This window comes from Gopherus flavomarginatus, chromosome 8, assembly GCF_025201925.1.
Source record: "Gopherus flavomarginatus isolate rGopFla2 chromosome 8, rGopFla2.mat.asm, whole genome shotgun sequence".
NCBI classification, from domain to species: Eukaryota; Metazoa; Chordata; order Testudines; family Testudinidae; genus Gopherus; species Gopherus flavomarginatus.
In genome coordinates this window covers 69,264,657-69,289,568 of record NC_066624.1, presented here as the reverse complement: position 1 = coordinate 69,289,568, position 24,912 = coordinate 69,264,657, and the positions used below count along the sequence as shown (strand labels likewise).

Sequence of the window (24,912 nt, the reverse complement as noted above, 5' to 3'; positions counted from 1 at the left end):
CCAACACCAGGTTTAGGTCCCACTGCGGCACTGGAGGCCTAACATACAGGAAGAGATGACCCCTTAAGGAATTGGCCAGTCATAGTGTGGGAGAGTACCGTGTGGCCCTGCACCGGTGGATGGAAGGCTGATATGGCCGCCAGGTGCACATTGCCTGACAAGGGTGCCAAGATCAGAGCGGCCACCGGGGAAACGCCCCATTCGTCCACCCATCTGGAAAACAAAGACCACTTTGTCAAGTAGGCTCGGTGCATGGAGGGCTCCCTGCTTTCTAGGAGGACGCGTTGAACCCCTTCTGAGCATGTCCATTCCTCCCTACCTAACCACTGAGCAGCCACGCCGTGAGCTGGAGTGCCGCTAGGTTGGGGTGGAGGAGGCGGCTCTGGTCCTGGGAGAGCAGGTCCGGGCCAGACAGCAATGGCCACAGTGGGGTGACCGCCAGGCCCATGAGGGTCCCATACCAATGCTGCCTGGGCCATGCCGGGGTAATCAGAAGGACCAAGGCCTTGTCCATCTTTATCTTTTCCAGGACCTTGCCAATCAGCGGGAATTGGGGAAAGGCATAGAGAAACTGGCCTGACCAGGACAGGAGGAAGGCATCGGCTTCATGCAGCGCACAGTCAACTTGTGGAACTCCTTACCTGAGGAGGTTGTGAAGGCTAGGACTATAACAGCATTTAAAAGAGAACTGGATAAATTCATGGTGGTTAAGTCCATTAATGGCTATTAGCCAGGATGGGTAAGGAATGGTGTCCCTAGCCTCTGTTTGTCAGAGGATGGAGATGGATGACAGGAGAGAGATCACTTGATTATTGCCTATTAGGTACACTCCCTCTGGGGCACCTAGCATTGGCCACTGTGCGAGGGGTCTCCCAGGAGGGATGAGGGCAGGGGGTGGTTGGGCAGGGAGGAAGTAAACTGGACAGTGTAACCCCGGGAGATGGTGTTGAGGACCCATCGGTCCGAGGTCCGCTGTGACCACTCCAGGAGGAAAGCACACTGTCATAAACAGATAGCTAAGGGTTAATGTCTCTTTCACCTGAAGCACCTGACCAGAGGACCAATCAGGAAACCGGATTTTTTCAACTTTGGGTGGAGGGAATTGAGTGTCTAAGGTCTTTGTTTTCTGGCTGCCTGCTTTTCTCTGAGCTTTGGAGAAGTAGTTTCTTTTTCCTAGTCTTCTGTTTTCAAGTGTAAGGACAAAGAGATCAAATAGTAAGTTATATGGTTTCTTTTCTTTGGTATTTGCATGAATATAAGTGCTGGAGTGCTTTGATTTGTATTCTTTTTGAATAAGGCTGTTTATTTAATATTCTTTTAAGCAATTGACCCTGTGTTGTATCATCTAATACAGAGAGAACATTTGTACTTATTTTTCTTTTTTTTTATATAAAGCTTTCTTTTAAGACCTGTTGGAGTTTTTCTTTACTTTAGGGAAATTGAGTCTGTACTCACCAGGGAATTGGTGGGAGGAAGGAATCGGGGAGATCTGTGTGTTGGATTGCTAGCCTGATGTTGCATTCCCTCTGGGGGAATAGGAAAGTACTTTTTGTTTCCAGGATTGGGAACAGAGAGGGAGATTCACTCTGTTTGGATTCACAGAGCTGGTGTCTGTGTATCTCTCCAGGAGCACCTGGAGGGGGGAAGGGAAAAAGAATTATTTCCCTTTGTTGTGAGACTCAAGGGATTTGGGTCTTGGGGTCCCCAGGGAAGGTTTTTTCAGAGGGACCAGAGTGCCCCAAAACACTCTAATTTTTTGGGTGGTGGCAGCAGGTACCAGGTCCAAGCTGGTAACTAAGCTTGGAGGTTTTCATGCTAACCCCCATATTTTGGACGCTAAGGTCCAAATCTGGGACTAAGGTTATTACATGGTGTAGCAGTGGTGGGATATAGACAAAATCCAAAAGCCAGTAGAAATATTATATTTTTCTTTTCTCTGCTAAGGGCTTTTTAGCAGAGAGAAACAGTTTGGTTTTAAAAGGGAACCAGAGAGAAATTTTTTTTTCTGCTCTCTCTGGCAGTACCACTCCATTGATACAGGTAATGCTCACCCAATCAGAACCCCACCCTACCGAGTGTCTCCTCATGCCCAAGCCGCTATAGAGCGGGAGATCCAGAACATGCTACAGATGGGTATAATCCGCTCATCTACCAGTGCATGGGCATCTCCAGTGGTTCTGGTACCCAAACCAGATGGGAAAATACGCTTTTGCGTGGACTACCGTAAGCTAAATGCGGTAACTCGTCCGGACAACTATCCAATGCCACGCACCGATGAGCTATTGGAGAAGTTGGGACGGGCCCAGTTCATCTCTACAATAGACTTAACCAAGGGGTACTGGCAAGTACCGCTAGATGAACCTGCCAAGGACAGGTCAGCATTCGTCACCCATGCGGGGGTGTATAAATTCAATGTCCTTCCTTTCGGCCTTCGAAATGCACCCGCCACCTTCCAGAGGCTGGTAGATGGTCTACTAGCTGGACTGGGAGAATTTGCAGTTGCCTACCTCGATGATGTGGCCATTTTTTCACACTCCTGGCCCGAACACCTACTACACCTGAAAAAGGTCTTTGAGCGCATCAGGCAGGCAGAACTAACTGTTAAGGCCAAAAAGTGTCAAATAGGCCAAAACATAGTGACTTACCTGGGGCACCAGGTGGGTCCAGGAACCATAAACCCCCTACAGGCCAAGGTGGATGCTATCCAAAAGTGGCCTGTCCCACGGTCCAAGAAGCAGGTCCAATCCTTCTTAGGCTTGGCCGGATACTACAGGCGATTTGTACCACACTACAGCCAAATCGCTGCCCCACTTACCGACCTGACCAAAAAGACCCAGCCAAATGCAGTTAAGTGGACTGATAAGTGTCAAAAGGCCTTTACCCAACTTAAGGCAACGCTCATGTCGGACCCTGTGCTCAGGGCCCCGGACTTTCACAAGCCATTCCTAGTAACCACGGATGCATCTGAGCGTGGTATAGGAGCAGTGCTCATGCAGGAAGCAACAGATCACAACTTCCATCCTGTCGTGTTTCTCAGCAAAAAACTGTCTGAGAGGGAAAGTCACTGGTCAGTCAGTGAAAAGGAATGCTATGCCATTGTGTACGCCCTGAAAAAGCTACGCCCATATGTTTGGGGACGGCGGTTCCAACTACAAACTGACCATGCTGCACTAAAGTGGCTTCATACTGCCAAGGGGAACAACAAGAAACTTCTTCGTTGGAGTTTAGCTCTCCAAGATTTTAATTTTGAAATTCAACACATCACAGGAGCTTCTAATAAAGTTGCTAATGCACTCTCCCGTAAGAGTTTCCCAAAATTCAGTAGTTAAAAAGTGTTCTTAAAATGTAGAAGTCTGTTAGTTATATACTTAGGAGTATATGTAAAGGTGCATGTGTTGTATTAATCTGTTTATTTTCAAGTTCTAGAAGTAAATCGCCGCCAGTGAGCTTCCCCACTGTCTGCAATTTGGGGGGCGTGTCATAAACAGATAGCTAAGGGTTAATGTCTCTTTCACCTGAAGCACCTGACCAGAGGACCAATCAGGAAACCGGATTTTTTCAACTTTGGGTGGAGGGAATTGAGTGTCTAAGGTCTTTGTTTTCTGGCTGCCTGCTTTTCTCTGAGCTTTGGAGAAGTAGTTTCTTTTTCCTAGTCTTCTGTTTCCAAGTGTAAGGACAAAGAGATCAAATAGTAAGTTATATGGTTTCTTTTCTTTGGTATTTGCATGAATATAAGTGCTGGAGTGCTTTGATTTGTATTCTTTTTGAATAAGGCTGTTTATTTAATATTCTTTTAAGCAATTGACCCTGTGTTGTATCATCTAATACAGAGAGAACATTTGTACTTATTTTTCTTTCTTTTTATATAAAGCTTTCTTTTAAGACCTGTTGGAGTTTTTCTTTACTTCAGGGAAATTGAGTCTGTACTCACCAGGGAATTGGTGGGAGGAAGGAATCGGGGAGATCTGTGTGTTGGATTGCTAGCCTGATGTTGCATTCCCTCTGGGGGAATAGGAAAGTACTTTTTGTTTCCAGGATTGGGAACAGAGAGGGAGATTCACTCTGTTTGGATTCACAGAGCTGGTGTCTGTGTATCTCTCCAGGAGCACCTGGAGGGGGGAAGGGAAAAAGAATTATTTCCCTTTGTTGTGAGACTCAAGGGATTTGGGTCTTGGGGTCCCCAGGGAAGGTTTTTCAGAGGGACCAGAGTGCCCCAAAACACTCTAATTTTTTGGGTGGTGGCAGCAGGTACCAGGTCCAAGCTGGTAACTAAGCTTGGAGGTTTTCATGCTAACCCCCATATTTTGGACGCTAAGGTCCAAATCTGGGACTAAGGTTATTACACACACAACCAACTGGAGAAGGAAATTTTTATTGAGGGTGGATCCTGACAAGAACTGGCAGGGTGTCCCTAGGCATCCTGTCAAAACCACCTTTTCCCCACCTGCTTGCCCTTGGAGGACCCAGGTTGAGGGCCAGGCCGAGACTGCCTCTGTGGGTGCCTCTTATAGTCCTTCGACTTCTTATAAACGGCCTCGTATTTTGGGTGGGTGGCCTGAGTGGCAGTCTGCTGCGGCTTGAACTTAGGTTTAGCCGGAGTCGGAACATAGAGACCCTGTCAAGGTATTTTTCCCACTTTGAACTTTAGCATCCAAAAAGTGGGGACCTGCATGTACCCTTCTAAACTTAATTCCTAGCTTAGATCTGATAGCGCTGCCACCAACCAGAAATTCCAGTGTTTGGTACACTCCCTGTCCCCCCAAAACCTTCCCTGGGGGACCCAGGACCCAAACCCCTTGGGTCTTAAAACAAGGAGAAATAAATCATTCCCCCTCCCAGACTTTCCCCACCCTGGGTTACCATAAGAGGCTACACTGATCCCAACTCCTTGGATCTTAAAACAGAGAGGAATTAACCTTCCCTCCACCTCCTTTCCCCCCACCAATCCCCTGGTGAGTTTAGACCCAATCCCCTTGGGTCTTAAACAAGGAAAAAATCAATCAGGTTCTTAAAAAGAAAGCTTTTAATTAAAGAAAGAAAAAGTAAAAATTATCTCTGTAAAACCAGGATGGAAAATGTTTACAGGGTCTTCAGCTTATATAGACTAGAGGGACTCCCTCCCCCTTAGCCTAAGATGCAAGTTACAGCAAACAGAAGTAAAAATTCTTCCAGCAAAATACACATTCACAAGTTAAGAAAACAAACATAAGACTAATCTGCCTTTTCTAGCTAGTACTTACTATTTTGAACATGAGACTGTTTCAGAAAGATTGGAGAAAGACCTGGTTGCACGTCTGGCCCTTCTTAGCCCCAAGAGCGAACCACCAACAAAAACAAACAGCACAAACAAAGACTTCCCTCCACCGAGATCTGAAAGTATCTTGTCCCCCGATTGGTCCTCTGGTCAGGTGTCAGCCAGGTTCACTGAGCTTCTTAACCCTTTACAGGTAAAGAGACATTAACCCTTAACTATCTGTTTATGACAGACCCAGAGTCTGGAGAGTCATGCGGGAGTCTTTCAGGCCATGCAGCTTTGTATCGTTTGTTCCACAAACAAAATTTTGCCGTCAAATGGGAGGTCCTGCAGGGAGGTCTGCACCTCACTGGACAGCCCAGAAAGCAGGAGCCACGATGCCCTTCTCATGGACACCGTGGAGGCCATGGACCATGTGGCCATGTCCGCCACATCCGAAGCTGCCTGCAAGGTTGCCATGGCAGTTCCTGTACCCTCCTCCACCAGCACTTTGAATTCCTTCCTGCTGCACTCCTGGAGAGAGTACTCAAACCTGGGCAGGGAGCCCCACAGATTGAACTCATACTGGCCCAGGAGAGCCTGGTGGTTCGCCACCTGTAACTGGAAACTTGAGGATGAATAAAACTTCCTTCCAAAAGAGTCCAGCCTCCGTGAATCTTTATTTTTCAGGGTAGGGGCTGGCTGGTCCTGCCACTCCCTGTGGTTGACCAACTCAACCACCAGAGAGTTAGGAGCAGGGTGGGTGTATAAGTACTTGTGTCCCTTGGCAGGTACAAAATACTTGCATTCCAGCCTCTTAGAGATAGGGGCCAGTGAGACCGGTGTTTGTCACAGGGCATTTGAAATTTTTGCCACCCCTTCATGGCGAGGACAGCAGATTAAACAGTGAGTCCAAGGGCTCCTGCATCTCCTCTGCTTGGAGGTGGAGGCTTGATGCCACCCTTTTTAAGAGTTCTTGGTGGGCTTTAAAGTCCTCCTGCGGGATGGAGGGAGGCAGGGCCATAATCGCCTCATCTGGGGAGGGCGAGGAGGTCGGCGTGGTACTTTGAGTGTCCACCGGCACCAGAGGGTCCACCACCTGGTCGGTCTCCAGGCACAGTGCCGAGGATGTACGTCCCACCAACTCCTTCCTCGGAGGTCTGGAGAGGGAGGCTGATGGTCCTTCTGCGGCTCCAGCCACCGAGTGAGCCCCCACCAGGGGCTGCGTCGGCAGCCACAATGCCCACTGGTACCATTGGGCCGGCCACGGGGCCCAGTGCCACTGTACCTGCTGTGGCACCAGCAGAGCCAGTGGTTCAGCCTGGCTGGCCTACCCCATCGATGGCTGACTACGAAGAAAGGCCAGGCTGACATACAACCTGACGCTGTCCCAGACCGGGAGAAGCAGCGGTGCCGGGAGCGATGCTGCCCATGGGACCGCGATCCCAATGTGGAGGACCGGTACTATCAGTAACAGCTGCTCCGCTATTGGCTCCGATGGGCAGACCCGCGACAGTGGGACGCCAGTGATCAATGCCCGGAGCTGTGGAGGTGGTGCCATGGCAGGGTCCTGGAGCAGGATGCCAAATGGGAACAACATTGACATCCGTGCCATGACCGGCTGCGATAACCCCTCCGAGACTAGGACCTTTGGTGTTGTCTGCCTCGGTCCCATCAGTGTTCGTTCCTTGAGGCGGAGCGATGCTGAGAATCTCAGTCAGACAGAATCCAACCAGATAGCCTGGTGAGTGTCAAGGGCGATCCAGGTGGACTTTGCCCTGAACTGTCACTAGGCAGTGAACGGCATCGGGAATGTTCCCTCAACTGAAACCAGTACCAAGCCAGGAGCGACTGTGGAGATCCCAGTGGCAGCTTGCCTCTGGAGCACGGGGCCAACATCAGCAGTATTCCTGGTGCAGTCATGGACATAACAACCCGGGCCACCTGCAGGGCCTCCAGCGTGGAGGGCATCTGGACATTCAGGGAGGCCTGCTCCGAATGGACCAGGCTACTCTGCTCGACTTGAGTTGGAGGCCTAGAGGCCAGCGGGGATCAAGGACTGCTCGACATGGGTCTAGTCTCTGTCCTAGGTTTACTCTGGTGCTGTGGCAAAGAAGGCCTCTTTCTAGCCTTCTTGGCATGCCCCACGGACGGGGAGCGGTGCCAACAGGTCAATGGCGCTGAAGGGTCACCGCACACCAACACCGCGGTGCCTGGTGCTGACTCGAAGCAGGGCACTGGAGCCAGGGTCAGCGTCGACTCCATCAGAATAGTCTGGAGCCTAATGTCCCTTTCTTTCTTGGTCCGAGGCTTAAACAACTTGCAAATCTTGCAATGATCACTGAGATGTGTTTCTCCCAAACAGTGCAGATAGTCCACGTGCAGATCACTCAGCGGCACAGATCACTTACAAGTGTCGCACAACTTAAAATCCAGGGCATGGGGCATGCCCCAGCCCAGGTGCTCTAAGTAAACTAAATTAACTAAACTAACTACAGGTATCATACACTGAACAAACAAGCAGTTTTGGGGATGAACTACAGCAAATCTGGAGCAGAGCAGTTCCGAAGCACCTTCACTGGTGGCAAGAAGGAACTGAGGGTCGAGGGAGCACACAGCGCCCTTCATACTGTGCCATGGAGGCACCACTCGAGGCGTCACTGGGGCACTCCCCTACAGGTACTGCTAAGGGAAAAACTTCCAGCACCGCTGCATGTGGTGAGGATGCACACCTATTGTGAAATACACATGAGCAACCACTCAAAGAACAGCTCAAGATATGGTTTACAGGCCAGCTAATGTAGGTATTCATTGTACACGGTAAAGCACCACAAGGATTAATATAATTTTCAAGTATTTCAGTGCCTCTTAGCTTTTCATTAACTGTTTCTAAAGGCAATACTGGATGCAATGGGATCCTCTAACATCTTTGGCATTGAGGGCTTTGATTTTTATAGCATTTCTGGCAGTGTATCATGGACTCTATTAGTGTCTTGCTTCAGTCTCTTCAGTGTCAGCATCATTAATACAATCAATACTGTTAACAAAATGGCACAGCTGGGGAAAAAAGATCTAAGCAAGCCCCTGAAGTATTAATATGAATATTCCCAGCCAGCATCCATTCTGTAATCTTGGGGATCAAGGGAAACTTGGAAACATAATAAAGTAATATATTCTGGAATAAGCAACAAATAATTTTAGCTTCCATTTTCCTTCCCACCAGGGCTCCAACTAATTCTTTCCATTCTCTTCTAACAAACATAGTTCCATTTATCATTCCCTGTGAACTGTGCAGGTTTATCTCCATTGTTATTGTAACCCACACATCCCCTGGGTGTGGTTTTCCGTCCCATCTAGTGGCACTGAGATGCGAGAGTGAGTGTCTGCTCTATAGCCTTAGCTAATAGGCAGATGGCTTTTAGCTCATGCGGTAGAGGCTCAGGCACTAAACTCCAGAGGTCCCAGATTCAATCCCACCTGCCAACAACTGGAGTGTGTCAGTGTTACATTAACACCACTTGACCCAGAGCTTTTCTGCAACAGTTGGGTAACAACACAAAACCCAAAGTCAGAACTGCCACGTAAGGGAAATGTTGAATCCTTTATTGATCACAGACCTAGATGATATCCATTAATGTGTTTAATGAGCCTAAAATAAAAGTATTAAAAATTGTAAATGCTAGTAGATTTACATTTGTAAATTCCTAAATTACTTCTATTTCCTTCCCATCTCACATTAGGGACTACAATTCCTAAATAATTATGGGTCCATATTAGCCACATAAATTATGTACCTATCTGGTTTAAAAATCTAGCCCTGTATCTTCAGTTCAGTTTGGAAGAAATATTGGGGCAGGGCATCGGAGATTAGGGTCAGGACTTCAGAATTTTATGTATTTCGCTTTACCAACATGCAGGATAAGAACATGCACAGCCAAGTAAATAGCCTATACCAGTGTTTCCCAAACTTGGGACGCCGCTTGTCTATGGAAAGCCCCTGGTGGGCCAGGCCAGTTTGTTTACCTGCCGTGTCCACGGGTCTAGCCGATCACGGTTCCCACTGGCCGCAGTTCGTCGCTCCAGGCCAATGGGAGCTGCTGGAAGTGGCGGCCTGCACCACTCCCTCGGCCTGCACCACTGCTGCAAGTCCCTCGGCCTGCACCACTTCCAACACCACCCATTGGCCTGGAGCGGCGAACCGTGGCCAATGGGAGCTGCAATCGGCCAGACCTGCGGACATGGCAGGTAAACAAACCAGCCCAGCCCATCAGGAGCTCTCCCTAGACAAGCAGCGTCCCAAGTTTGGGAAACACGACCTATACTAACACACAAACACAATGGCCACCATCAAAAAGGAATCTATTATACATAGATAAAAGACAGTGCTATCCAGGACAGTACACTATTTTCCCGATACCAGTGTATGGTAACTGGTGGCACTGGCTTTTTTTAATTTTAACCACTGTACATAATGTTGTGCACGTATTATGGAACTGAAGTAGTAACATTCTCGCTAAGGCCCTGATCCTGCAATGTGAAACTTAGGGGGAAACCCCTGTACAGATGAAGTCCTCAATGAAGCTCTGAGTGGGCAAGAGGATCTGCCCATGCAGATCAGATTGCAAGGATGGCTGTGGGTCTACGTTCGTAAGAGTTTTGACTCAACTTTAGACTTTGTAAAAAGATCTCTGCAGATGGCTACATCAAATGCTTTGTGCTTGGCCACAGGAGAATTTGTCTGAGGTTAGACTGGCTTCTGCTGAATTACTAGGCTCTGAATATAAATGACCAATCTGTCAACAACCAGAAAATTGCAACATCTTTGTCCATTCACCATGGCTAACTTCAGAGCAGGGGAAGATAATTTTAGCTGCTGAAAAGTGGATAGATTGAAGAAGTGAGGGGAAAGTCAGAGAGGCCAGAGAAGGGGTGCTGACGACAGTGGTCCAGGTGAGGCAGAGCCATGAAGTGATATATTTGGCTAAGAATTATAAGTGTTTGTGTTCAGCATCTTTATCGTACCTCGCTTCCTCCCGTGGTAGCATAACTGCAGCACGCTTGTCCACACGTTTCCTTCTAGCTGAGGGAGCATGAGAACTTGCATCTACTGTACCAACATGTAAAAGAGAAAATTAGACATCACGGTTAGAGTCTGTGAATAAGCATGCTGGTCACTAGGGCCACTTCCATTAAAACTGCATTCAGCCCGGTGGTGTGGTTATGTCACCAATGTACCCATTGGTCAACATCTGACTCTCTAGCCCATGCTGGTTATTATGGAGGCCAGAACAGTTTCTTCTTGAAATGGAAGTTACAGAAAACACTATCATACAATTTAAAAAAAAATCTTAAGTAATGTTCAGTGTCCTACTCCATATTTTGGATATCCCTCACTGTGAGTCTATAAAACATCTTAAAGACTAGGGTCACATGCTGGGATTCAGTGAAATGAGAACTATGTGACACCCACAGATAAATATATTGCAGATTTTCATTGCTCCCTGAGAACAAGAGAGGGGCTTGTCTCAGATTTTTAAATTAAAATGTTTTAAGATAAAAATTTCAAAGGCTGGCAATATACCCCCAGTCTACATATGGGGAAACTGAGGTACAGAGAGGTTAACAGATTTTTAAGGACAGAAAGGACCATTATGATTATTATGACCTCCTGCATAACACAAGCCATAGAATTTCAGGTTATGTGAATTGCGGAAAGTAACAATCCCACACTAAAATTCACTTATCATATTTTAGGTAATCTCTAGAGGCAGGATTATCTTGTGCTTGAAATACAGGTATCAGAGAGAGATGAAGGTTCTATGCCTGGCACTGCCACAGATTTGAGAAAGACCTTAAGCAAATCACTTAACCCCAGTGTACTTAGCTGTGTCCCTAGCTATAAAAGGAGAATGGCTCCATTTTATTCTAACTATAAAAGGAGAATGGCATACACTCACTCTAGAAGGGCAATGGGATTTTGTAAAGCACCAGGATCCCTGAATGAATCATCATTAGGGGCTATAATTTAATCCCACCGCATAGGAACCCACAAGTGTAAATCCCCATACACCGTTACACAACATTTACATGGACTGGAGGTTTAGCTTGAACTCACATTTCCTGGATTTCCGAAGTTCTTCTCTATCCCATTCTCTCTCTTTCAAGATAACACACTCGCGAAGCCGGTCACTAATGTACTCTAGCAGCTCCCTGCGTGCATTGAAAATCTCTCGTTCTGGCGGCAATAATGCGTGGTATGGAGTATGTGCTATCTTCTTATCCTGCAACACACAATTCGTACACAATAGGAGGTAGGGAATAGACATCTAACATGGCAAACATGTGCTTCCATATTATTCTTAGCAAGAAGTAAACCTGACTAGATGAAGGGATGCCCAACCCAGACGTAATAATGTATAGTACCATATCAGCTCTGTTAAATACTAAGTAGCAGTTTCAACCTATGCCAAGGGACAGAATCCCCTCTCCTCCCAGAACACTTGCCATTTTTACACAACACAGTGGCGCAAACTGGAACATAACATTTTAAAACAATCACATTTAATATTTTGTCCTATTTTTTTAGCTGCTGCTCTTCTGATTGGGCAGGACTCACTCAGAGGAGGAGAAGCAGACCAGTGCTCTGAGGTGGTACAGAGACTCCCCTTGGGTGCCGGATGATGTATTTTGCTCACCAGATTTGGGATCAGGAAGCAATTTTCCACTGGGTTTTTGGTTTGTTTGTTTTTTGCCTTCCTCTGCAACGTGGGGGTATGAATTGTGCACTCGGATCCTGTGGACATATTTCACCACAACAATTCCCTGCCACTGCAGGGCCCCTTTGGTGGCACCTTAATCTGTTCTGATGACTAAAAAGCTTTAGTTTAACTGATGTCAACAGGCTCAACATAGGTGAAATTTAATGCCTTGTGAGGCAGGAGGTCAGGCTAGATGATCTAATAGTCCCTTCTGGTCTTAAATGCTATGAAACTATGATGAATCAAGCCAGCAATGTTTCTAAACAGAAATTATCTCAAAGATTTCCAAGAAGCATCAGCTGCTCTTTAAAGCAAATATGTCCAGAGAAAGCAGAATTTCTGAATCTGGTAAATAATTAAGCACACTTTATGTTAAGGTTCCTTTCATAAGGGTTAATAAATTTTAATATATTTTACAGTTAATCCACTGTGCTAGATTCTTCTGAAGTTCAACCAGTCAATAAGTTGCCTACAGTCATAATTTATAACCATGTATAACACTTTTTACTTATGTGCTGCTCACCATCAATAATATATACTACTCATGTCTGTAATATGCTTATAACATCTATCAATCATTCATTAACTCTTTATAAACCACCTATAAATGGAATCTTAATATAAAGTGTGACCAAATCTTTTCTTTCCCATGGCAGAACTATCAGGGCTTTTAAGACCTCTGCCACTCTTATAGGGGTTAAAGTTTAGTGGTGAACGGAATGAGTCTCAAGACAACTGGACAAAAGAGAGTCTGCTGGTGCTTTCAGCATCTACCCCGACAAAGTGACAGATGTAGAACTGGAAAATCTGGTTGTCTCTATTTGTGGATCTGAAGAACATGATTAATATTAACATTAATTTTAAATTCTAGTGGTCAAAGAGATACCTGAAAGTATTTATAATATGCATAGTCTACTACAGTTCCCACTGCAGTCCTCCTCCCTTGGCTAAGAGTAATTGGCATCAACATATCTGCACCAGCCTCAATGAGTTTATCAATCTGGAGAAAGAAAAACAAAATGCAAAACAACAAAACTGAAAAATATTATAAAATTGTTATCTCCTGTTATAATTAAACTGAAAGGACTGTTCGCCGGACTCTTGTCTCTACTTGTACGAATGCAACTCTGTAAGAACATAACTGAGTGCATGCTTTCTTCACATAAACCCCTGGGTGTGCATGTGAAAGATTCTAACTATGAGTTTTCACATGTCCAGAAAGGTTTTGCACGTGAAAAATTCCAACACTCATGTCAGCAATCAAGGCCCTGATCTTCAGGGATATTAATCTCACCCAATCCCCATTTCTGTTCAGGCATCTATGGAAATACTTTTTCATTCTCATTGTTTATCTGTAATCCTCAATGTTACAATATATTATTTCAGGCAGAACCCACAGTTTCCAGACATGCGGATCAGGACTATACTAAGAATATGGCTTGCATTAGTCTTGTATGCAAGGGATTCAGGGGAGCCCACAATTCATCTGCATTTTTATTGTCCACCATATCCTGCTTGTGATATGACAACTGACTGCTGTAAAAATGATTATGGTGTCAAACAATTATGATTGCAAGAGGGGCAGACATCAGAAAGGTGGAATTCCTGCTTGTAGTGAGGCAATGTGGCTCCCCTCCAGCCCAGAGGAGGAAAAGCCCAGCTGGAGACCAGAATGGGCAGAGCTAAGGAGGTCTGAGCCCGCCCCTCAAAGGGTCAGGCGCTGACCTGGAACTATAAAGGCCGGCCCTCAGAGCTCAGTCAGGCCCCAGCAGCCGGAGAGAGCAGATGTCCTTCAGGGAGCTTGAGACTGGGAAATTCCTGCGACCCAGGCCAGCCGCCCAGACTGGCCTGAGCTACCCCGCGCCTGCTACCCGGAGGAGCCGCCGGAGCTACCCCGCGCCCGACTATCCGGAGGAGCCGCCGGAGCTACCCTGGCCCGACTATCCTGAGGAACTCCCGGACCTACCACCCAGCCCCGGCTGCGACGAGCCCATGCTCCTGGACCCCGCAGAGGCCGACGTCAGGACCCAGGTAGGTCCCGAGGGGGAGCTCAGAAGTAGTCCGGGGGCAGCTGACCCCAGTCTGGCTGCAGTCTTACCGGAACCTATGTCAGTGTGCTGTGGCCAGGATCCCCACTGACTGAGCAGCGGATCCTTAGCCGCTGCTAGGACCCCGGGCTGGGATGCAGTGGAGTGGGAGGGCCTGTGTCCCCCCTGCCACCCCATTCCAGGGTGGCAGACTCCCCCTCTCCCTGGCCTGAGGAGGCCGAAGCACAGTGTTTGCTGCCCCCGCCCCTCCCCGACCTAGGGCCGGGCCTTAACTGTTATTGTTGCTCAGCCCTGCCTAAGGGCCTGAGCTTTCTGACTCAGTGTTTGCTGCCGGCCCTGACCTAGGGCCAGTCCTTAAACTGTTATTGTTGCTCAGCCCTGCCCAAGGGCCTGAGCCCCTTGCCCCCAGGGCCGGCGATTGCCACGAGGACTGCTGGACTAGTTTCCCAGACCCACCGGCGCGTAGTGGGCCGGCGTGGCTCCCCTCATTCTCCCGGAGAGGGTCGAGCCCCGACTGCACTCGTGTACACTGCTAGAGAACTAGGGATAAGAAATACAGTGAATGGTACACAGAATTGTACTTATGTAATTGCAGATTTTTGTTGAGTTTCAGAAGTGTCAGCGAGGATGAGTCACTTCCCAAATTCTGGTTTTATTTGGTTAGCTTCCCCTTGTTTTCCCCCTCCACCTTAGGAAGCACAAAAAACAATCATCAAAGAACAAAACTAACCTCTTTCCCTAAGGCCTTGTCTACACTGGGAATTTGCTCCAAGCAGTGATTTGCACCACTTGATTTTAACTCCGCTTGAACTGGAGTAAGCTCAACTATTGCAAACTGTAGCTGTCTTTCCCTAATTCTGGGTTTGCACTGGCTATGCTTTTGGCTAGAACTGGGGAAAATCCCTGAGGTAGATAAGGCCTAACACTCTCCTGGATCTTGTCCACACTGAGAAAATGCATCAAGTCAACTGACATAATTTTAGTGACAGTGTTAAACACAATTTTCATCTTAGCGTGACAAGGACAGCTGCATTTTAAAATCTGATAGTTACTTGCAGTGAACCCTGGATGTGGGAGGGGACCCAAGGTTAACCACAGTCACCTGCCATATTTCAAACATGACTTGCCCCTCTGTACAGTAGGCAAGTTACTCCATGCTAGTTAAAACATGTTAACATGTTTTCCAGCACAGATCATTTTCCCAGCACAGACTCAGATACAGAAACAAAAGGAATTGGCAGTTGAATCGAGTAACTAAGAAAAAAACCTGCATCACTGAAAGTTACTAGGAGAGACAACTGAATCACAAAGAGGAACCAAAATTCAAAACACTTGCTGAAAAAGTTAATTGGAAAACTAAAGTCAAAAACAATGTATGTTTTCTTACCAATAAAATCCTGTTTGATAGGGTCCTCTTCTGTTCATATGTAGTGTTGACAGCAGCACAAAGGGCACTACCTATACCGTTGCTTAATGGAAGATTGGGGTCGGCTCCATATGCTAAGAGTTCTGTCACTGACTGCAAACAGGCATAGTTAAATATGAGAAATCAATGAATGATGATGTCATCTTAGACAGTTTTACAGCAGGACTATGAGATCCAAAATGTACAACGATAGCTGTGTCGATACTTTACAGTGTTTAAAATAATATATCTGGAATGCACACTAGTATTTTTCAGTAACTTAAAGGCATAAAGTAATAACAGCTAAATATTGGCCTATTAGAATAATTTTTGCACTTGCTTTGTATTGCATTTTTAGCACAATAAAAATCATAGATCCCTACTGAACAGCCATGTGTCTACTGCTTCATTGTGTAGTGTTAAAAACGTCATCTGCTGTTATGCTTTTCTAAAATACTAAGCCTGTGCTCTACCAGAAAAACAGAACGACACAGGCTGTACATTTGTGGCCTGTTGGGCCATTACTGCACCAGATAGATTCATAAAACTCCACGACTTAGACTTCAGATGTTTCAAACATGAGACTGAATTCTGTTATTTTAACCCAAACAGCAGCTGTTGTTATCCCAGAGCAGCAGCTCTTCCTAAGCCAAAGAAGTCTAACAGGCCCCTTCTATTCAACTATTTTCTCTTTAGTGATCAGTGCAAGACTCCCACAAACCCATTCTTGGACAATCAAAGATGTCTTGAGAAAAGCCTGGGTCGGACTCTTTATCAATGGGCTTTGGTACACTGCATGGACTGAGAGATCAGGGATATTATACCTTGAGCTGAATGAGGCCAGTTAATCAAGCATGATTTTTGCTGAGTTCATGTTATCTATCACCTAGCACCTCCCTCTCTGTCTTCTAAGTGGTTATAAATACCACTTTATCAATTGGTTTAACAGTATATTGTAATTAAACTTGTTGCTCCATAATTCCCTGGATCACCTGATTTCTTTTTATTTAAAGAGGGGAATTATGATAGATAATAAAATAATAATAAATGGCCCTTGTGTCCACAAGGAGCTCACCAATGTCAATAGGGCTCCATGCAGGCACAGGAATCTGTTCACCCAAAGCCAATGGCATGTCTGAGGCCTAGGTCAGTTCTTTTCTAATCTTATGGGATCTTAGCTGTTCTCCTTGGAGTCTCAAACAAACATACAGCTCCTTCATAAATCAGTGTCTCCAATACTACTTTCCCTTCCTGAGAACTCAACTACATTGTACAGAGTAGTACTGTATTTGGATTTACATTTACTATGCTAACAAGTAGTGAAAAATACTGCCCACATGCAATGTGGGTGAGTGAATACTGCTATAATTAATGTATTCAGCATTGTAGATTAACCGGTTGTTAAGCACTGTGCACAATGTGCCAAAGAACTGGAGTCCAGATCCAAGAGCTATCTAGGTCATTACACGAACCTTACCAGCACAGCTAGCAAGCTAGCACCAAATGGACTGAGTACAATATTAGCCCAGACAATAATTACAGTATAAACAAGTGCCATATAGACAATATGTGGCCATTCTACTTGGAAATAGCTAAAGGATGCTAACAAAGTCAAATACTTTTCAGTAGTTTCCTTTCTATTTCTTTGTGCATTTAATTAAAAAAAAAAATTCAAGCCAGGCAAAGTGATCTTCAGATGAGAATTTCCTACATTGTGCTTCAGGACTTACTTTAGCCCTTCTTATATTATTTCTATAAGACAGTAAAACCCAAATTCATTCCTTTCGTGAAGTTATTCAAAACTTTATATTAAAATCTAAAATCTTTCCCTTTTTGTTTTATTGCAACTAACAGTTTCTTTTATTAAGCAAGAAAATAAGGAGAAACAACCCCATCAGTGTACACCTCCTGGAGCAACTGTGGAATTTTTTAAGTATTGCCCTATTGTCTTTATTAAACGCAAAATTAATACATGTGCACTTTAAGGAGAGCAGAATTTATAGTACTAGTGCGATACATACAAAATGACAATCAGACCTCCAGTGAATCTGCTAGACTGGATTCTCGAGGCACAAAAGTCCCACAGCATGGACAATTATAATTGAATGCGTATTCTTATGATCCCAGGTTCAAATACACACTAATGGGAGCAGATGAGGAGGTGGGAGGATCCAGGTCAAGAGGAATCATCTATACAGTGGCTGAAATGTTCTCTCTTAAGCAGTTCTTAAAAGTGCTTACTTCCAAAGCAATTAATGCCTGGATAGTGCATCTATATGGAAATTTTATAAAGGGCATGCTCAGTACAGCATTTTCAGATGTTAGTAGTTTTGATCATTTCAAACCAAACTGTTTTAAATAGGAACTACATTACTGGATCAGACCAGTGAGCCATCTATTCCAATGTCAAGTCTCTGATAGTGGCCAGCATTAGATGCGTCAGAAGGTACAAATAGTAACTTGGTGGGCAGTTTCAGAACGTTTGTAGAGGAAGATTCTTCCTAATCCCATCAGTTAGTGCTTGACTTAAACCCAAAAGTATGACGGTTTATGTTCTTTGTAATATTTTCAGGGTATCCTACAGTGTAAATGGATGTTTTCATGATCCATTTAGATGGATATTCCTTTTTGAATCCTGCTAAGCTCTTAGCCACCAATCCATAAAGAGAAATCCCCATTTAATACAGTGGAAAACTCAGGTTACGTCCATAGGTTTGAAAGAAAAGTAAATTTAGATACTTTCATTGGAAATAAACATGGGTCACTCCAACACACAAGCCATCTTGGCTCTATTGGGGAAGGAACCAAAGCAAAAATTAATCAAGTAAATAAAGAAAGAAGGAATTAATGATGCTCACCAAATCATTCCCACTGGCAATTGCCAGAGAAAGGGGTGAGTGGCCACTCCACAAGGTGTTAGGATTTGCCTTATGAGTTAAGAGGAGGTGGACAACATCTCTGACATGCTGGATAGGGGGGGAAAAAGTAGAATTAGATCATAAAAAAGAAAATCAAGACATTAAGGTTATGAAAAACAACAGCATTAAACACTTGCTATAAACACATACAAGTATTACAGACAGGATACACTCCCCCATATCTGAACTCTGGGGTATAGATGTGGGGACCCACATGAAAGACCCCCTAAGCTTATCTTCTACCAGTTCAGGTTAAAACTCTTCCAAGGCACAGTTTTCTGCCTTGGACAGATATCGCTGCCATCACCAAGAGATTTTCACAAATATTCAGGGGTCACTTGGAATCCCTATCCCCCCAAAATATCCCCCTCAAGCCTCTTCACCCCCTTTCATAGACTCATAGACTTTAAGGTCAGAAGGGACCATTATGATCATCTAGTCTGACCTCCTGCACAATGCAGGCCACAGGGGAGGCTTGAGAATAAAATACCAACCAGTTGCCTTAGCAATGTGAGCACAGACCAACCCTTTGTCTAAGGACTTTGGAATCAAAGGATTCTTTTAAAAAAGGTAAACTTTATTAAAAAAGAAAGAAACATCTGAAAACTCAGGCTTTAGAGATTAAACATCAAAAATAACTTTCTTGAGTTTCAGCTTAAAGGTTACAAGCAAACAAAAGTACCTGGGGTTAGCACAGAGGAATCCACAAACCAAAACAACCAAAAAAGTTCCTAATTGCATCTGTCTTAACTTTTCCTGTCTACTTACATATCTGGGGTTCCAAATAAGGAGCTTCTAGGTATGATGCTGATGATTTACCATACCTGGCTTAAAGCTTATAAGCTGCTGCCTTCCCCTCTCTCAGCCCGAAAGACAAAGAATCCCTCCCCCACAGCAGTTTTTCCAATTTGAAAGGGTACAGCCTGCCTATTGGTTCCCTGGTCAGGTGCCAACTCAGGTTAAGCTTCTCTTAACCCTTTACAGTTAAGGCAATAAGGGTACAGCTGCTAAGGAGGATTCTATAGCTACTGACTGGCTGGGTGTCCATAAAAGGGAGCTACCCCCCTCATTTATCACAATTACATAGAATAAATCATTTAAAAAGAACATTATTAAGGTTGCTTCTTTAACCCTCAAAAATTGGGAATTGCCAAAATTAAGGTTGTGTGTGCAACCTTAACTGGGCCTCCTTGTGCATACACATTAAAATTCAGTCTTTATTCATATGATCACATACTATTTTTATCATAGGATCCCAGCCTCATTCAGTGCACATGATGGACACGTGGCAGAGATGAAATAGGTTATGTAGTGAAGGAAACTGTTGTCTGTAAGACCCCTGCCTCTTTTGTTGCAGAAATTGGAAGGTGTGTAGTGAAGGAGGCAGAGGATTGCAAGAAGAAAGGAGGGTCTCAAAATTAAGGCAGCTGAATGCTGCCCTGGAGAACTAGATTCTACCCCTGTCTCTGCCAGAACGTTCCTATGTGATGCTGGGCAAATGACGTAAGCCAAACTTTTCACACGTGGTCATTAAGTGAGTATTCTTCATTTTCCTGGGTGCCTGACTTGAGAGCGTGAGGTCTTTTTGCAGAAGTGCTGAGCACACAAAAAGCTGCAAATGAAGTCAACAGGAGCTATGCTTTCCACAGATGAAGTGCTGTATGAACCTAAGTGCTCTGAGAAATCAGGTCCTAGTCATCTCAGATTGGGAACCCAAAATTAATGGATACTTTTGACTTTAATCTCTCTGGTGCCTCAGTTCTCCATTTCTAAAATGGGGCTAATACCTCTCATCTCACAGGAGTGTTGTGAAACTAACTTTATGAATGTTTGTGAAGCAGTCAAATATTATAGTGATAAGCGCCACAGAAAATCCCATGAGGAAATTAACACTTCAGTCATCACAGCAGGGTTTGAAGACTGTACACTAAGTAAGGCCTGGAGCCATAGACCAAATGAGGAGAAAAAGTACTGAATAGCAACTCGCTAAGAAAATATTGTCCATTCTGTACACTCAATGAAGGAGGGGTCCTGTGGAAAAAACAGAATGTGATTGTGTAATTAAATACTGGTTGCACAGGCAACCTTAATTCTGGCATTTCCTAACTTTTGAGTGCCTGAGAATGCTACATTAACAATGGCATTTTAATTATCTTCTGTGTGTGTAATTCCCTAGCTTTTTAATAAAGCACAGTGAAAACAGAAAGCCTTTCCTGTGGCTGCAGAGGGACCCCCACATGAATCATCAGCAGAGTTGGGGCCATTAGATCTACTGCACAGACCGCTGCCACTTGAGCTAATGGAGTAACTACTGATAGCAGCAGGAAATTGTAATCCTCTATGTAGACCAGTACTACACGAGCATGGGACACTTTGCAAGTGGGTTTCCTAAATATTTGGTATGGTTCAGGGATCTTGGTTCCATCCCAGGCTCCAGAAGGGAGTATGCTCTCTAGTGGGCACAGGCCCTTCTGCCCCACCCCTCCAACCTGTCCCTGTCCTGTCTCTTTGCCCTAGTATTCTCATTCCAGTCCCAGACTCCTTCCCCAGCAAGTCTTAGTCTCGCCATTCTGATCTCCCTGACCCAGTCTTCCCTTCATTCCTTGCACAGCATTCCCAGTTCTCCCCTCAATCCCCAGGTGCCTCATTTCACCTGTTTCTCCCCACTCCCCCGGTCTCTAGGCACTCCCAGTCAAATTTCTAAGCATGAGATTGCTAGAGCTTTTCAAAGAAAACCATCGCCAGAATTTTATAACATGGGCAAAACCCACTTATTTTTATCTAGCCTCATTCTCAGAAAACCATGAACCATTTTGCTGAAATAGTCCACAAAAGAGGCAGACACTCAGCACGGAAAATTTCAGCATAAATAGTTAAAGTATGGCAAAGTTATGAGCATCTTAAGACAGGTCTTATGATGCGAAATGTTGGGCAACCTTAATAAAAGGCAGTGCTACCAGCCCCACCTGCAAAATAGATACACACACAGGCACACACACATACACGTAAAAACCTAACAGCCCCCAATTTCAATCACATTTTCCAGAATAGTTCCCCACCAGGCCAAGCATTTATAACCTGTACCAAGGAATCTTGCGCTACAATATAAATCCTTGAATGCAGGAGTTGACAGTGTAAATGCAAAAAGGAGCTCTACAATAGAGGTTAGTTATACAAGAATGGTAACTTTTAAATACTCAATAGCTTCAAAACACCTTAGGAAAAAAACAGATTGAAATTCCTGGAAACTAAGATCTACAGTAATTAAAATTCTTAATTATGTATGATTTTGAGAGAGGACTGAGAGGTAAGGTTAGCTTATTGACTTTTTATTTGCATGTGAAAGCAACCATAAAAAACCTGCCAGGTAAGAAATGCATGTCAGCAAAGCAATCAGCTCCTGAAAGGACACAATGTATTGAACGTAAAGCATCCTGGCATAGTAAATGGGACTTTTTCACATTTGCTAAATTGCATAGGGCCAGTCATCAAATATAATTAAGAAGAAGATAATAGAAACCTTACACAATTTCTATTTAAAGTCTGCTTTAAGGCAAGGCATTAAAAAGAGGTCGAAAGTCAAAGAATGAAGCTACGTGAAATAATCCCAATATGTAGAGCCACAAAATCAAGCAGCAGGATAGAATATCAGAGGAAGAAAACGTAATACAGTAGGTGACAATGGCTTGACTTTTGGAGAAGGCAGGGTTGGGGGGGGATTCTAATTAAAAACATGTTTACTGTATTGGAGCTCTGATCAATTTTAGTGCTAGACAGACCAAAAAAAACAAACAAAGCAGAGTTTAAAAGACCCTCAGTCAATCTACCAGGCTAAACACTGCCGTTGATTCAGGTCACACCTACAAGCACCTTACACAAAACAAGTATTAAAATAACGTCCCTGCCTCAAAGTGTTCACAGTGTGGAATTTGGCCATGACGGAAGGAAAAGAACAAACAAAAAGGGGCTGGGTCGTGAAGGGCAGTTCTATAAACCACATGGTACAGTAGTTCGGTTAGAGCATGCATGCATCATAATAGAGGGGTTTCAATTTACTCGTTTAGTTCGTGTCTTGTTGGGCCGCCAGAGGAGCTACACTGGTGGCTGGCCACCTATAGCTAAAATCCCCAGAGCAGCCAAGATCACACAGACTAAAGGATCAGACCCTTCCCATAAAAGAGATGAGAGTTTTATTTCTTCCACAGAAGCCACGTGAAATCAGATCCTACAGAGGACTCCCCAGTAGGGTAAGATATGTCATTTGAGGATTGGGAATTATGTGTATTCTACAGGAGCAAAACCACAACCTAGAGGAGGGACATTCCTACAGTTCCAGTGTGCTCCTACCTTGGGGTTATCCTCTCTCTCACATGCAATATGCAAAGGAGTCCTCCCACCTTCCTCTGGGACAAGACTAGAAGATGAGTAGTATTCGCTAGGAGGTCCAGTTTCATTATTAAGTTTCATGGCAATAATAACTGGTGATTCAGCAGGCTCATTCTGAACATAAAGAAGTCAGAAGAAACAGATACACACACTTTCAGTATTGCTTAGAGATAAGCTAACAGAAAACACATTGGTCCAGGAATCCACTGGCCTGGACATTATCCACTAGTCTGGATTTGCTCATTACACCACCGTAGACACAGCATGAGCACCCCACACCCTTCCAATTTCCTTCTTTAGATTCAGGCTCCATCTGCTGGACTGCTGCAGCACTGCAGCCTGAAAAACACAAAACCCACTGTAGGCCAGTAGCATTAAGATACCTTTCATTCTAACATCTACAAACATTGATACACACAGCGAGGCTCCTACTCCCAATGAATGTATTCCATTTTGAGAAATAAAAGTTATATGACGGGACTCTAATCTTCTTTCTCCTATACATGGGACATGCATTGGTCTGGATGTTACTAGCAAATAAGTAACAAAAGGAATCAAATACAAGAGCCACATAAAGCTCTCTAGGAGAAATGAAAGTTTACGTTATTGATTTATTTTTTATTTTATTGCATAGTTTAAATCAAGGGGAGCTGAAAGGACCAAATGCAGCATCAAGGTGAGAAAATGAGTCTTGTAGTGCTTCATAGAATTGTTTCTCAAGTGACTTCATTGCAAAGCTCTGTGACTCTCATCCCCAGGTCCTTTGCGAATGTACTTTGACGTCTCCAGGAAGGGTCTTATTTGGATGCTTTCCATGCTTGATAAGTGTTTGATTAGATCCATTAAGAGTCAGAGTAGTACTTCAGACATTTTTAAGATTCCAGTGAATTATGTTCTCCTACATACTTTGGTCCATTTCACATCCAGATTACGAGGCTGATTTTTTAATATTTGAGTTTAGGGGGAAAATAAAGGGAGAGAAATTGTTTCGTTTAGGTGGAGCTTGGTGGTTTGTTTTGTTTTTGTTTAGTGTTTTGTTTTTGTGGCTGGGTACAAAGTCAAGACGGAGCTTAAGAACCACCTTTAAAAGGAAGAATTCAAGACAAGATTCTTTAAGCTGACACTGCTCCCAGTTCACTCTCCTAATTAATGCAATTGCTGTAACAGAAGGAGACAAACAAATATGGCAAGGCCTTCTCTAGAGGATCAGAAAGTAGATTCTCAGAGCCTGCAGTACTAAGGTTCAAGTGCCTCAGTTCCACTGCAAGTCTCTGTAGTGCAACTGCTGTGAAGAAACAGGAGATGTGAGGAGAAAACTGACACAAGAAATCTTGTATTACTAACCCCGAGAGTAGAAAATTGAATCTTTAGATAACTCAGCCGTAATCTTTTATGAAGGCCTATGAGAAACCAGTGGTCTCTGGCAGACATTTGGACCACAGATAAACTGAGATCTATGTCTTAAATCAGGGGTGGGCAAACTACGGCCTGTGGGCCGGATCCGGCCCCTCACGCCTTTGGATTCGGCCTGCAGGATTGCCTCCCATGGCCCCTGCAGTCCCCCGGCACCACCCCCAACAGCTCCCATTGGCTGGGAACGGGGAACCACGGCCAACAGGTGCTTTGGGGGATGTACCTGGAGGCGTGGCAATGGCGGCCGTGTGGAGCCCTCTGCCCCACCTCCCCCAGGGGCTGCAGCACTTCTTGGAGCGGCGTGGGGTTGGGGACAGGGAGACAGGCCGGCAGGGAGCCTTCCCTGGCCCCAGTGTGTGCCACTGGCAACCCGGAGCCCAAACCCCTCCTGCACCCCATCCCTCAACTCCCTGCCCTAAAGCCCCCTGCCTGCTCTGCGCACTCCTCCTGCACCCCAACCCCCTGCCCTGAGCCCCCTTGTATGCCCCGCACCCCTTCTGCACCCCAACCCCCTGCCCTGAGCCCCTCCTGCACTCCACACCCCTCCTGCACCCCTGCCCCAGCCCTGCATACAATTTCCCCACCCAGATGTGGCCCTTAGGACAGGGGTTGGCAAACTTTTTGGGCCAAGTGAATAAATTCTCCCAGTGCTTTTGTACACATTGCTTATGGAAGCTTGAGATTTTAACAGAAGATTAACTAGTTCCTGACAGTATCCATGTTTCTGGAGACTTAGACTCTACGGTTCCAG

The 24,912-nt window shown here is 45.0% G+C and overlaps 1 protein-coding gene across 9 annotated transcripts in view; it reads right to left on the bottom strand.

The window, feature by feature from the left end:
• ANKMY1 (ankyrin repeat and MYND domain containing 1) overlaps positions 1-24,912 on the bottom strand; it is a 65,194-nt gene that overhangs the window by 11,349 nt on the left and 28,933 nt on the right. For 7 of the 9 annotated variants that reach the window (XM_050964004.1, XM_050964005.1, XM_050964007.1 and 4 more), the window contains 6 exons: positions 22,710-22,862; positions 18,303-18,410; positions 15,427-15,558; positions 12,878-12,991; positions 11,349-11,514; positions 10,256-10,340 (listed from right to left, as the gene is read on the bottom strand). In XM_050964004.1, coding sequence (XP_050819961.1) covers positions 10,256-10,340; positions 11,349-11,514; positions 12,878-12,991; positions 15,427-15,558; positions 18,303-18,410; positions 22,710-22,862 — 758 coding nt within the window. The remainder of the gene's footprint in view (positions 1-10,255; positions 10,341-11,348; positions 11,515-12,877; positions 12,992-15,426; positions 15,559-18,302; positions 18,411-22,709; positions 22,863-24,912) is intronic. The other 2 variants (XM_050964006.1, XM_050964008.1) reach the window with 2 other exon arrangements.